This window comes from Phoenix dactylifera, unplaced genomic scaffold (genome assembly GCF_009389715.1).
Source record: "Phoenix dactylifera cultivar Barhee BC4 unplaced genomic scaffold, palm_55x_up_171113_PBpolish2nd_filt_p 000554F, whole genome shotgun sequence".
In the NCBI taxonomy this organism is placed as follows: domain Eukaryota; kingdom Viridiplantae; phylum Streptophyta; class Magnoliopsida; order Arecales; family Arecaceae; genus Phoenix; species Phoenix dactylifera.
The window spans coordinates 1-15002 of NW_024067961.1; the positions used below are offsets into that span (position 1 = coordinate 1).

Consider the following 15002-nt stretch of genomic DNA (forward strand, 5'->3'; position numbering starts at 1 on the left):
CTGCAAGAAGACCTACAACATGCAGACATTAACTATCAATGTGCTACATGAATGTTTTAGCTTTTTAATCATCTAAGTTTGATTGTAGTGGTTGCTTTGCATCATATGCTGGCATGGTATTTTTCTGCAAGAACGCTTGCAGCAGGGTAATATTAGCAATCAGTGTCCTCATCCTGCTTTGACAATTATATGATTGAGATTGGTTACAATTAGAGTCTGTTTTATCTATGTAAAATCTGTATTTTGTGCATTTACATGATATTTATTAACCTCCATGACCACTGAGTTTTCTTTTTCGCATTCTTTTGTTACAGTTATACACCTCTTTCTGGCTTCCATGGAGTTCTCTCAGGATTTCTAGTAGGCATTAAGCAAATTATACCAGATCAGGAGTTGAGTCTATTTTTTCTGTTGAAGATCAAAGCAAAGGTATGTTTACCTTTGAAGAAAATAAAGATTTTTGGTACCTTGATAATGTTTCCTGGGGATTTGGCTGATTCAGTATTTGTCATTGCTTTTCTTACATTCCCCAGTGGGTGCCAACTATTGTCGCGTTGGTCTCAGTAGCTATAAGTTTTTTCACAACAGAATCTGTATCTTATCTTCCAACTATACTGTTTGGCATTTATATGAGTTGGATTTACCTGCGTTACTTCCAAAAGAAACCTGAAACAGGCCTTAAAGGGGATCCAAGTGATGAGTTTTCTTTCTCCAGTTTTTTTCCTGAATTTTTGCGGTAAGATTCACTTCTCATCATTAGGTCTCATTGAATATCTTCTAGCTGATATTTTCTTATTGTGCTTTTTGTAATTACACTTGCAGGCCAATTTTGGACCCCATTGCTTCAGTATTTGATTGGGCCCTTTGTGGAAAATCGGAAACTTACTCAGAAATGAGAGGTCATACATTGGGTGGGACCCCATTGCCTGGTTCAGGTCCTATTGAGGCATCTAGGAGAAGGTGTGTGTCTGTCGGCTTTTTTTTTTTTTTTAACTTCAGTTTCATTTCCTTCTTTATGTATCGATTTTTGATACTTTGGAATCACATGATAATCAAAAGGGCATTGCTTCTCTTCATCTAATCTTCATATCTTTTAGCATTTTGCATTGGACTTGCAGCTCGAAAACTGTAACATGCTGATCCTTTGCAACACTAACAAATGTAAACTGGTGAAAACTGAAGGAGAGCAAAATGGTTCTTATAGTTGCTCATCTTTTTTTTTATTTTCCGTGATGTGTTCAAAGTTTTTCAAAGCATTCTGTTGGGCAGTTAATCAAGTTTTATGTTTTAGTTCGTAGATTTGTTCACCTTATGAGAATTGAGACTAATTTTTTTTCGCCCCCACGCTTTTTTGGCTCAATGCTGCAGAGAACGGGGAGCAAGGGCACTGGAAGAAGATTAGCAGCTGAGAAAGTAGCCGTTTACAGGGAGCACAGATGTTATATCGCATGGAAAATGCTGCCGAAAATGTTTGAGAGGCTCATAAAGGAATCTGAATAAATTCACTCACCACTGCTGTATGTCTTTGCAAACAGGTTCTGTTGGAGAAGTGCATTATTCCTTTGCTGGCGCAGTTGGCTACAGTCTTCATGTGCAAAGAACCCCCATTAGTTTGCAATGGGTCTTTTGTATTGTTCTTAATATTTTTATGGGCAAGATCTGAAGGACGATCTTTAAAAAACATGATGCAGGCGGTGGACGGAAAAGCATTTTGATAGCACAGGTAGCTTTTCTTATCCCCACGAATGATCAACCTTTTTTTGAGTGTTGAAGGTACGTGTGTGGGATGTCAACCTTGAAATCAAAACCAGCACCGCCCGGCCGCCTTCGCTGCGACCTCCTCCAGCCTCGCGATCACAGCTCATGCTCGACGCCAGCCTCAACCCCTCTTTCCTATCCTCCTCCTCCTCCTCCTCCTCCTCCTCTGCCTCCCACCAACCAGTAGATCTCGGCCGTTCTCGCTGCCGTGATCCGAGTTATCGAGGAGCCAGGTTAAGGTAGCGGCCCAACTTGTTTCCCGCGTCGGCAGCGGAAGCCCCCCTTGATGGATCATCTCGTACATGGCGACAAGGTTGTTGGAATCCGAGGGGAGGCATGAAAACGATGACCATGCGAGACCAGGGGCCGTCTCCATTTCAGATACGCTTCGAGATGCGAAAATGTGCTTGCGTGGCATGTTCTAAAAGGCTCTGCTATATGATCTCCTTTACAATGGTAGGTTTTTTATTCGGTGGGTTGTTGGGTGTTTTCGGTTGGACGGGACGAGACTTCCTGGAGGTTCCTTCACAACATCTCCATTTCTGCTGTGTTTTGCTGCAAGTACATGATGATATACGACTAGCTTCGATATGCAGTCCAAGGAGATATGCTAACCGCCTCCAAAGGACTTCGAGTGCTTTGCCACACCATGGAGGGGACTGCAACTTTGCAAAGTGTTATATATTATTAACATGATCTATACCACTAATATACTGGATCAACTTATTTCATTGGACCATCCGTGTCCACTCGAAAGATAAGCCTACATGCACGAGCGAGCCAATACATGAATGCCGTATAATTTTCAGCAGAAAGTGGGGAAAAAAAAATGCATCCATGAACTTTTAGAAACTGCGAGAGCATTGTGAAATCTGATATTTCCATTTCATCATTAATGCTTCGATCTTTTTCAATTGTTATTCAACACATTTCCTCTTTTTCTCGTGTGTGCACCTTCAAGGGAAGCTTTGCCCCCCATTTGGTTTGGCGCCCATCAGCAGCATTCCTATCAAGAGCATGCAGCTTCAACTGCAAGGCTTTTAGTAATTCCTCTACACGGATCCCCAAACATCTTTGTCGAGACTCCAATGCCGCAACTCTTTGGCCCCGATGCAAGCCTGCCCACAAATGTCAAGACTAAGCAAAGGTTCCTAAATGGTTAACATCCACTAGAATGAAGAGAATGGAGTCCTGGATACCTGCTGCACAACAGCAAGGGCGCTATCACTTTCTGCAATTGCCATGGTTGTACCTTCCACATGAGCCATGTGGAGTCCCAAAACTTGCAAACTTGATCGAAGATATGACCTGATTGGGATATGGGCATTCCAAGTGGAGTACTGGCCCCAATCTCTCTACCTCTGTTTGTGAAGAGATCCAGGCATCTATGGGTGATGGATGTGATTCTGATACATGCGCACATAAGCTTCCAGTCTGCCTTGTAGCAAATGATTATTTTTGGTTGGATCTCCACCCATCTCCTCAAAAAGAACCAGTGTATTACTGCCTGGTTGGAATAAACGAACGAGGAACATGATACCTGTTTGCATGAGAACAATATTTCAACAATGGACCTTGAAGTTGCTGGGAAGCAGCAATTTCTGAAACAAGAGACTGCAAGTTCTTACATAAGCTGTGATGGCTTTCCAACATTCTTTAGACATTTGTCAGAATTGTAAGTCCCTTTATAGTTGCATGATGTGGCACAGCCATTTCTGCGAAGAGATATATGTTGGCCAATAGCGCCCAATGCTCTGCCCATTCACCCATGCCTCACCCTTCCCATTCCAGTTGAAGTCTATTTGCGATCGGATCATTGCCCTCAGGAGCATCAAAGTTTGTCTTTATTAGAAATGAGACAAGCAGTTAGAGGTTAGAGCTTGAAACACCATAAGTCAGATATTATGTGAATCAAGAACATCATGGACGGCAAGTCAACCGGAACTTAGAAAGGGGAAAAGTAAGCACATTTATTTCTGTAAATGAGATGCAGTTTATGGCCCCATGCAAAATTAAGAACCATGGCACAATTATGTAGATAACCCGATCACTTTATTTTGATTTTCTTCCATTTTATTTGTCATAAATGATGAATATTTTATTAGAAGTGAACAGAACAGTAAAAGAGAGACAAGATCAGATTATCAAGAGACTGAAAAGATGGTGGGAAGAATTACTGGGGGCAGATGCAAATAGCAAGTGTCAGCTGCATATGTGAATCTCCAGATCTGATCAAGAAAACTTGGTTTCCTTGGTTTCGTTACATCTCAAATCTGCATAGGAGATCTCAATCTCAGGAAGTGGGTATGTATACTATTTTTTGTTTCCTAGTGTTGTGGTGGAGAGAGCGTGGACCCCCGATAGACCCGCCACGAATCCTTTCCGCTCGGCGGGGCTAGTGTTTGGGGTGGAGGAGCCAGGGACTAGTCTTACATCGGTTGAGTAGTGGGAAAGCATTGTGCCTTATTAAAAGGGGTATACCCCTTCCTCCGCGAGGCGCCTTTTTAAAAGGGTAAAGCATGGGGTGACAACACCCAAAGAGGCTGAAGAGGCCCGAGCGTGACCGAACCCAAAAGCGGAACAATACCTCCGTGCTCGGCACAATTCTTCTTTCCTGCTCTAACACCTAGTAAGAATTAGGTGGAATTCCCATACATGGTGAGCATCAACGTTTTCCTTTATCAAGGTGTAAAGATAGAGTATTTCTGATATTTACAAAAACAAAGCTGACTATTTTTACCTTTAGCCCCCTCCCCCCTCCTAGAGTCTCTTTCACATTTCTTTAGATCCCTTTTCTATGTTATTATACTAATTATTGATGGCCTACCCAAAGAACATTGGATGAATTAAAGCAAGTAATCTACTTTTCTTCACCAAATCTAAAATCTAGATCTTTTCATGAAAATACAACACAAGTATGACAGAACTTCTTTATTTTCAGCAAGGATTTCTAAAAATAAAACTTCTTAATTGACAATATTTGTCAAATTTGTGATCCATTGGTCACAACTTGGAATTTTTAAGGGTTTCGTCAATGGCTCGTAAAACTACCAGCCTTTCAAAAAGATATTACAGATGCCTGACATAATTTTATAGATGCTGCTGGTGATGACATTAAAATTTCCAAAAAAAACCTCCAAGTTACTCATTGAAGATGCTACAGAAATGCTCTGCTTGTATGAATCAACAAGTTATGGCTCATAAGCAACTACTCATAGATTCAATGCATGAAGAGTAAAAAGACTTCTAAACACCAAAAAGGTTACACATAGCCAACGGGTAGCTAATTTACAAGGTTTGATATACCAAAAGCAGTTTGTTGTGCGACTTGATGCATGTTTATTTACATATGCGCATGTATCTACCATAACTTATCAACTTATAAAACGTATACCAAGATAAAAGGACATGATTAAGTGGATGGAGTTTTTTTTCTTGGTATAAGATTAAGTATATGGAGATAATTGTGTTGTATAATTCAAGAAAATTCAAATATCAGATAGTCTGGCCATCTTTAGATAGAAACAAAGTAGTTGTTAGCTAAACAATTATAAGTCAAAATAGATGTTCACAAATTTGTAATATAGAACCAATAAAAGCAAGGTGCACCGTCTCGGTATTGGGCCCTGTGCCCGGTGCCACGCTATAATTTTGTCGGTACAGGGTCGGTTCAAACATACCGAGTATTGGTACATCCTCTGTACTGCTCGGTATGGTACGCCCCGTACTACTCAGTACGGTATGCCCCGTACCGCTCGGTTCGGTAAGGTATGGCGAACGTTGAATATAAGTTTATTTAATGCTAAGCACGAATCTCAAGAGGTATCTCTCTCTCTCTATATATATATATTATATAATATGTCCTCCAATCAACCATTCAAACCCGTCACATGGCCAGCCCAAAAACACAGAGAGTTCTTCGAATTTCAATTTTTTTTCCCTGTTAGCGACACCTCGGCTATGATGGCAAACAGTTTCCTTAACTGCATGGGCGAGAGGCGTGGAGTGTGACACATGAGTGAAACGCCTGCACATGACTTTCGGGACATGCGTTAGGCTACCAAAGACGATCGTTTCGCATGTCTAATTTCTCAGCGATGAGCACCGACCCTCACCTATACAAACCAATCCAAAAGGACCCTCTAGGTAAGTACTCTCAAGCCCTTTTATGCCCTTGTGTTGTTGCTCTACCACTCTCACAACACATCCACTATTCTCTAAGAGTTTGACTGACTTAGACATCGGAGGATCCCCCATTAGACATTATCCAGCAAGAGAATTTCTTCATCTTTGTTGTTTCAAGTCGGGTCTGACTTCAGAGCAAAGGTCCAAGCATAGTCTTTTCTTTCCAGTTCCATCTCAGGAGCGATCAGTGTTGGAGCCATTGCCATCTGAGCAAACTGACCACCACTGCACCATCTATGAGGCATATCATGACCTTCGACCAACCTCTACAGTCTGAACAGCCAATCGTCCGAGCCTTGCAGCCATTTAGGCAACTCGCGTCTTGGTCGAATCAATTCCCAGCGGCAACAGGGTGTGTGTGTGTGTGTGTGTGTATATAATTATAGTAGTTGGAGAAGACAAAGTGATGGAAAATGAGATGTATAACAAAGATGAGGGAGCTTCAATAATTTCTTTGATCTGTAAAACCTTCTGCAACAAAGAAGTTGAGATAAAGCACCAACAAATGAAAAAACTGACCTTGTACCATATTAATGGTTGACCCTTCGGCAAGGTAGGCTGTGAGACCCATTGTGATGAATCCTTAGAGCCATCATACAAAGCCAACTCTTCCCCTTTAAGTCCAATCTGAACCAGCAAAATCCAAGATTCAGCTCTGTAAAGATCTCATTTAGTTCAAATTGGAAGCATGTATTGGCTTTCCTTAATTAACCTTGGGAATGGCAATATCCATGATATGGCAACAAAATAATGTGGCAAAACAACAGAAAAATCTCAATTCATTGTCTATATAGATTCAAGATTAGGGACAAAAATACTGAGGTTGCAGATTCAGCCACAAATGACTTGGTTAATATTAAGTTTATAGGTTACTTGAATAAAAAAACCTGCTGCGACATGGATAAGTTGTATCCAAGTAAGCAACAGCAGTGAATGTCTGACTTATAAGATGTCTAAGGTACACCTTGCAGATTACTATCATCTGCTCATGAAAAAAAAACTTAACAGGATTTTCATACGTATCATGCAATAACAACAAGACTAGAAAGACCTGATATGTCCATTCATCTGAAGATAGATCTTTTGTGCCATCTTGGCCCTTCAGCTTCACAGGACCAGTAATTCCAGCACCCCATAAATCAAAAAATGCACCATAGTTCTGCAAAAAATAAATGAAGAAGAAAAGGAATAAAATAAGCACACAAACACTAGGAATATAAATCAATTGAAAATATGTTGTAGATATAGACTGAAAGTTTAACACTAGAGATGACAGATTATGAATACAAAATTAGATGAAGCACTTTAACAGAGACAGCATCCAATGTCACTAGTATAAGCCACAGTTCTTTAGAATGATCTTATCAACCCATTTCAGCAATTGCAAAAGTGAAAATTAATGAAACATCTTGGCTTTGGATTGGTACAACCTGTAGGCCAACAGTTGCACTCAAAAGATCGATCTTGTTCTTTCCTTGTACAAGTGTGATAGGCTTCTCCAATGTGACCTTTGCATTACCACTATTGCCCATCCCACTGCCTGTAAAAAGATCAATATAAATAAATAAATAATAAGCACACACAGAATTTGAGCATTAGTTCCACTTATCATGATTATATTCCTCATAAAACCAAATGGAGAAAAGCGAGTTCACTATATGATAAGCTGTTATTTTGCCTAATCTAGCTTAGATTTCAGGATGCATTGACATATGTCACCTGATAGTTTCCCATTCACAAATGCATGAACAACATGGCCAAGTGATTCCACATGAAGATTAGATTGAGTACCATTCGAAAGGAACTGTTCATCACCTTTGATATCAATTCTGCAAAAACAATAAAGAAACCATAAACAAAAAACTGAGGGCGTCACCTGCATAGCCACATAATGAGACACCAGACTGAATTAGATAAATATTCTCCACACCTTATTGAATACCATAGATAATCACTAACATCAGCAGTAGTATTTATCTGCTCCAGTAATCCGCTTCTTGTGAAGGCGTTGCTCTTTGAGATACCAACAGGTTCAACGGCAAAACTCCAGTCTGATTGAGATGCTTTAGAGGAATCAATGGGTTGATCTGAATCTTGACTATTGGATGTTAGATATCTCATCTCCAAATGAGTAGCTTGAGAGTTAATCTGTCAGAGAAACAATATTGTATCAGATCAAGGGATCCAAAGAGCTTCTTCTGACAGAAGAAATGCAGTCTATATATATCATTTGACATCCTGGTCATGAGCAACAAAATATAGCCAAAATATAAAGAAAGGGAGACACACGAAGAGAGAAGCCAATAGAAGACATGTTTCAATCGAGAAAGTGTACTAGTCATTGCTGATGCTGGTGCTTATATAACAATAGGGATAAGTACAGACAATCCAAAAATGGCAACATATGGGAAACTAAGGCAGCAAACAGGCAGATTGACTGCCACCAACATGAATGAAATCTCGATCTTTCTATGACTTTTCCAGATTACAGTGCAGGTCCAGCTAATACAAAATTGGAGCCAACCTGACTTGTATCATCAATTCAAAGACTGATGCCTGGTACCTTCTTTCCCTCTATTTCATAACATATTAAATAGAAAATTTTGTGAAATATTTATGGTGTTAATAAACAAAAACCAATGCAACAAGATGCAGAAGAAAAGTATGCAAAGTAAATACCAATTCCCAGCCACATCTAACAAGAATCCACACATCCCAGACTACTCTAGCACATTAACCCTAATATTATCCTCTCCTTAAAACTGTCCACAAGCTTATCAAGAATAAACAACTATTCAGAAATTAGATCAGGCTTTCAAGAGATGTATTGCATTTTTTTCAAAATCTTCATCAAAGTGGTTAGAGAGTTGAACGGCCAAATTGTTCGAGGAAATTATGACCGAAAAGGAGCTCTATCAAATGATGATCCATTAAAAGGTTGTTCGTGGATGGGGAGGGAGGATGGCTTGTTAGACTAATTTCAAGTCCGTGGAGTGGTCCCAAATGGGCACCAGGAAATGGGAAAAAGGTAAGGTTAACTAACAATCAGCAGTAGTGCAAGCCAATGGAAATCCTAAGGGCGGAGAAAGAGCTGAGACTTAATACTTTCGTACTATAGAAATGAATTGCAATGTGTTGAAAATTTCAAGAATCTTAGATATTGAAAAAGTAACATGGATTGTCTATTTCAGCAACTAAGGATGAAGGTGAGGCATGCTATATGTGATGCATAATTGGAGAGTACAGCTGTACATAGATCAGTCAGCTATTTAGATTAGACAAATATGGGGCTATGGGAAGGTATTAAGGAATATGAGTAGCCAAAATTAGGATATTGCTATGGAAGCTTTTGCAAAATAAAATGCCAATTGCAGCATTATGGAAGATATCTCCATTTTTAGATAGAAGTTAGATGGAGTTTAGAATATTTGATGAAGATGCTTCACATATTCCATGGAGATGCATCAATATGAAAAGGTTTGAATAGCACTATATGAGAATTTGATGAGGCTGCTGAACATATTACATGGAGAGTAGCCAATATAAAAGGTCAAAATACCACTATATGATAAGTGTTGGCTTCCAGAAAAAAGGTAGACATGGATCTTTGCAAGAATTGGTTAAGTAAATAAGATAAGTAAAATGCAAGAAGGCTGTGACTTTAGCATTGTTTATTGAATCTAAAGGCTAGCAAGGAATCAGGCTGTATTTCAGGGGAGCATGCAAGAGAGTAGAAATTTGTTTGAATAATTACTACAAATACGAGATCACTTTCTGCAAAATGAAACATCTGTGCGGGATGAGAAGAACAGAGGAAATGCATTGGTCAGACAGGAGAAGATAAATTTTGGTTCTTGTTTAGGGAAGGACAGAGACTAAGTGGCTGTGGTCTTCGTTTACAAAGATAAATGGGTAGACCCTGTTAGGCAGTTGTGGAGCCAATTTTTGATGCAAGACATGCTGACCTTGGAGACGTATGGAATCAGGATTGATCTGGACTGGGCTAATAAAATAGACTTAAAATTGTTAGGAATCTAATGCTACTGCTGGAGTTGGTTTTCAAATGGCAAGTTTTAAAGGCCCCTCTTACTGATCCCCTCTCAAAAAGATATAGGTACATCGCTGGAAAAATTTGGCAACAAATGAGTTACTCACATCTGTAGGGAAGCAAATGGGACAGCATTTTCATTAGTATCTCTGGCTAAAAATAAGAAAAGGAGTTAAGAGAGGAGCAATGAGTTTCCTTTGAAATATAGATTTACTTTGAGAACTTACTGAAGTCTGTAGGTTTTAATTAGTCTGTTTGTCGACTTAAAGAGAAAAAGCAAGCAAGAAACAAGAATTATCATTTCACCAAAGTCTGTGAAAATATAAGTTTTTAATGGCATGCGCCACAAATGAATTGTACGTCAAGAAAATCTTCATATGTTGGCTAAGAGAATGACAGATTCTTCATGCGTTGTTGAAGACATACCTGAGCAGTATTGAAGACAACGTTCCGGCAATCAGGCAGGATGCTCACAGACCATGCAGGTAAATGATATGATTTGCCATTAAAAGTAACAGTTGCATCAGACTGGGTGCCAATATTGGCAAGAAATGCTGCACAGACCCCTGACCCTGCCCTGTACACGTGTGCCTGGTGCAGAAAAAGGTCAGACATCATCATCTTAAAAAAAAAATCTTGCAAATTTTTTATTGTTTAAGAAACGGGGGAAAGAAGAAAGAAGAACTAATAACTGAAACATGACATTATCACTGCACAAACCCAAGAAGCACTTTAGTAGCACACCAGCACCAGTTAGTGCTGCTATTGTTAATTCAGTATATTCATGGACAATTTGAATACTAGTTTCCTAACTGCCAACACACAAATAGCATTTATGTTTAGCATTATCTTCATTTTCCATAAAGCCTGAATATGATTTCCTGCTGTCTATAGGCAAGAGATATATTTTTATTAACAGACGCCACGTATAAAAAACATGCAGTATTGATCTTCAACATAAAGACCTAATTACATGCCACAAATATTAGAAGAGTGTACTGACCTCCAAATTTGGACCAAGAGAAGTGTTTGTTGGATCTGTTGCTACCAATGCTGCTTCGCAAAGCTTTATTGCTTTGTGTAGATCTCTTAGGTGACCCCACTTAGGTTGCCTAATAATTCCTGTTATGTACATACTATGAGAAATTCTCCCGAAAAAACTGAAGATGTTTTAATTTAGTTTCCATATATCGGAAAGCATGTGATATTTACAAACTAAAGTTTATTCAAGTATATTTTTAAATAATTTAACAAAATCGACAATATTTTCTGAACTATTTTATTTAATCTGCTAACAAAGAGGACATTACTTATACATCTCTGGAGTTATCCATAATCAGCAGTGCAGTCCCAATTATCTGGAGTCAGCCTTATGAATCCCACCTTAACCATTTGAACATAGAGCACTGTATCCTCGATCACTTCCAGGTAATTTATATCCCCTCTAGGTATCATATACGTTTCCTTTCCTTTCACCAACCAGTCTTTCTCAACACGCAAACAACCAAATAAGCAAGTTGTTGCCCTCAACATGACATCCCTAAAATCTCCATCGAACAAGCTTATACTATCACCGCAGCCCTAATTAAAACCTCTCCATCAGGTCAGACTCAATTGGTGTAAACTTGTTTGCAGCCATGCCAGTTCATTCTTTGCGAGATACTAACAATAGAAGTCTCTAGGATGAAAGAAAGTCCCTGAAAACTGAATTTCTTATAGGACAAGGAGGTTATAGATCGCAAGCTTACCGTACTCATCAATTGGAGCATCATAGTCATAGCTCGTGGCAATAAATGGCCCCCCAGATGTGCGTCCAAAGTTGGTTCCACCATGATACTGGTAAAAACATAATGAAAAAAAAAAAAAATCCGTGATTCTCTGATCTAGTTGAGGAGATTGCAGAATGGCAAGGAGAAAAGATACCAACATAATAATCTAGCGGGCATCAATACCATGTAGTAGTTTTGGAAGGTACCACCACGTTGGAAAAAACGGGCGACAGCAAATGCAAGGTCCTCAACCGGTCGATATGGCGCTCTACCACCAAAAGACAGGAACCTAACGGCAAAATAGTAAATACGAGAAGCTTAGCAGACATATTAATGATACGCCAGAAAAGAAGTATAGCAGGAATTGGAAGAAGTAGTTAGTAGTTAGAAAGGCCTTGCTTCTTCCAAAGGACAGGGATCAAGCAAGGTTCATGCATCACACGATTCGGCACCACAATATGCTGGAGAAAGCTGGGTAGAGACTGGAAAGCGAAACGGATTGAAAAGCCTTACCATCCGCTCCAGTTCTCCGTCCACATCTTGGGCTTCTTGTCGGAGTTCGGAGTGAATGAATCACAGTAAAACCCATTGCAAGTGTTGATCTGCGAAAAAGATTTTGATGCGTCGATGATGATCAGCAAACAGCTACGGAAATATTTATACATCACAGAAAGAGTGGCGTAGGGAGAGTGCAAGGTTCCACTTACTATGGGGTCAGGGGCATCGGATTGCTGGCACATCACCCAGGGCACGCCCGTGTCTAGAGAGGTGGCCATGGATGCGGCCCAATTGATGTAAGGCTTGGCGGCCGAACCATACGCTGCATCGATGTTCCCATACTCGTTCTCGATCTGCCGCCCCAAAAAATAAAAAATATCATCCTATAAACATCAAAGTGCTCGCGCAAGGCCTCACAGGAGTCGCTTACGGAGGTCCGCTAACCTGAGATAAGATGATGGGTCCACCTTGGGATGCATACAGCTTCTCCTGCTGCATCATATCGACGATCTTCGCCGTGAAGCGCTGCATCTCCCTCTAGCAAACACAAGGGAGAGGAAAAAAAAGAAAATACAAACAAACCAAACAATCAGAAGCGAAGGCATCAAGGATCGGATGGTTTCGGAAGGGGTGGTGCGTGCGAACCTTGAAAGGCTCGTTGTCGGTCCTGAATTTGATCCCGGGGATGAAATGCAACCAGAGCGGGAATCCCCTGCCATCAGAATTGCAGAGCCATTGCTGTCAAATCACCACAACTTACTCGAAGGGGGCAGACGGAAACGAAGAGAAATCAGTGGAGGGATCCGTGCTCACCCGTAATTCCACTCGGCGCAGACGTAAGGGCCAATCCGGAGATGAACGTAAAGCCCGGCCTCCGCGACTGTCTTCACGAACGTCACCACGTCCTTCCTCCCTTCGAAGTCGTACTATTTTTACAAGCAAAAGAAGAATCTCGTTTTATAAAGAAGATGAAAATCCAAAAAAAAAAACAAAAAACAAAAAAGAGAAGGAACAGAAACAAGAAATGGACTTCGGAGCCATAACAGAGTATCAGCATGAGTCTGAATGGAAGTAAAAGATGAAACTGCGAAACCAATCCTTTTTTACAAGAAAAAGGAAAAAAAAAAAGACAGACCCGGAAGGATAGAGCAGATTCAAGAACTCCAAGTGTCGGAAGGATGATTTTTTCTTTTTTTTGAAAAAAAAAGGAGAATCAAGACCTCTTTTTTTTTTCACAACGTAATAGAAGTGAACCATATATAGAAAAAAGAACTCCAAGGAAAAGATTGATTATAGAATTGGAATCAAGAAGGCCATCGACGGGGAGGGAATGGAAAAAGAGAACGGGTAAAAATGGTTGCCTGGTTCCGGACGGGTTCGTGGAGGTTCCAGAAGATATAGGTCTCGACGACGTCCAGCCCGCCGTTCTTGGCATTGTCGATCAGACCCGCCCATATCTGCATAAATTCCAACAATTCCAGCATCACCTCCGCACCTCTTCAGTAGATAGCGGAAGACATTGGCTAACGATGAATCGAAGAAAGCAGCAGCAAGAAAGCAAACCGCACCTCCGGGGTGCTGCGGGGGTAATGGATGGAGCCGGAGATGAGCACCCGGCGAGCCCCATCGATCACCAGCGCCCGGTGGTCGTACGTCACATCAACCGCCGAGCACAATGGAAGGAGAAGAACAAGGAAAATGAAAGGCCTCCGCCAAGCTGCTGCCCTTCCCATTGATGTATGAGTGCGAGCGCGCGCGTCTTGGAAAAGAGAAGAGAATAGCAAAAGAAACAAGGAAGGAATGTCACGAGAGAGAGAGAGAGAGCAGGATGGGGGGATTAGTCGATTCTTTAATTGTGCGCTCGAGCAGCAGTCGCTTGTGGGGGGAAAGCGAGCGAGAGAGAGAGAGAGTAAAAGACACCCGTGACTTGGTGTGGTGGCATCAATTACTTATCCTCTGCTTTCACAACTCAGCAATCCATCTCCACAGCTTATTCCGTCTTTCTTGTCTTTCATGCGGGTTTTTTCAGCATTGCCTTCTCTGGTTTCTTGGCTTGGAATGCTGGGCCGGGGAGGAGACAGGAACATGTACTATTTACCTGAGAGATTAAGAAAAAAGGAGAAGATAGGGAGGGAGGGAATATATATATATCCCGATTTATTACTGTGATTTTGGCAGCATCAACAAGCCACAGTCGGTGTCTGCGTGCCAGCAGAACGCCGCAGACGGAACGCATCTGGCAGCAGCGAAAAGGAGAAACGGGTCGAGCGGCGTGTCGTATCTGGGAGCGGTACGCGAGAAAACAGGGGAAAGGAGTTTCTACGCATAAAGTTTTTGTGCGGGCGGAGCAAGTGGGATGAGTCGATCGAGGATCATCGGATCTTTGGATACCGCATGTAGACTTATGCTACCTGTCGGTGGCTCGAGAGGGACCGGCCGTGTGGGCTCGTTGCTGCTCCTCGGCGTCTTTGTTTCCGCTGCAGGTTCGGCTGTCTTTGCTCGATCAGCAAACAGCATTTCACCAGCGACGTGACACGCATGACAAAATCAAAGCTCCTGCTGCTTCCGATGATCGCTTCCGAAATGGAATTATGAAACCCTCTCCCGTGTCCCCAGCCGCTGTTTACCGTCATAATAGATTTCACCTCATGCTTGATTTTTTATTTTCTTTAATTTCCTTTTGGGAATAACGCGGTGTACTTGCTATGAAGCTCTTATTTGCTTCATGATGCTGAATATGACGA

General features: G+C 41.1%; 2 protein-coding genes across 2 annotated transcripts; one reads left to right on the forward strand and one right to left on the reverse strand.

The window, feature by feature from the left end:
* Positions 1-88: 88 nt before the first annotated feature.
* Positions 89-1422, forward strand: LOC120106518 (rhomboid-like protein 19; the record flags this gene model as incomplete). Its single annotated transcript, XM_039119458.1, has 5 exons — positions 89-146; positions 287-429; positions 534-736; positions 823-960; positions 1369-1422. Coding segments are annotated over 5 exons (576 nt in total), but the record flags the coding sequence as incomplete, so codon positions are not given.
* Positions 1423-2580: 1158 nt separating this feature from the next.
* Positions 2581-14326, reverse strand: LOC103708394 (beta-galactosidase 6). The gene is given in 25 exon segments (XM_008793295.4): positions 2581-2860; positions 2862-2876; positions 2958-2990; positions 2992-3210; positions 3213-3272; positions 3274-3298; positions 3387-3475; positions 3477-3560; positions 3562-3600; positions 6463-6570; positions 6995-7102; positions 7374-7483; positions 7663-7772; positions 7874-8091; positions 10418-10582; positions 10995-11113; positions 11740-11827; positions 11944-12049; positions 12274-12362; positions 12468-12611; positions 12703-12795; positions 12904-12970; positions 13072-13184; positions 13620-13715; positions 13827-14326. Coding segments are annotated over 25 exon segments (2556 nt in total). The 5' UTR covers positions 13992-14326; the 3' UTR covers positions 2581-2767.
* Between the last annotated feature and the right edge of the window lie 676 nt (positions 14327-15002).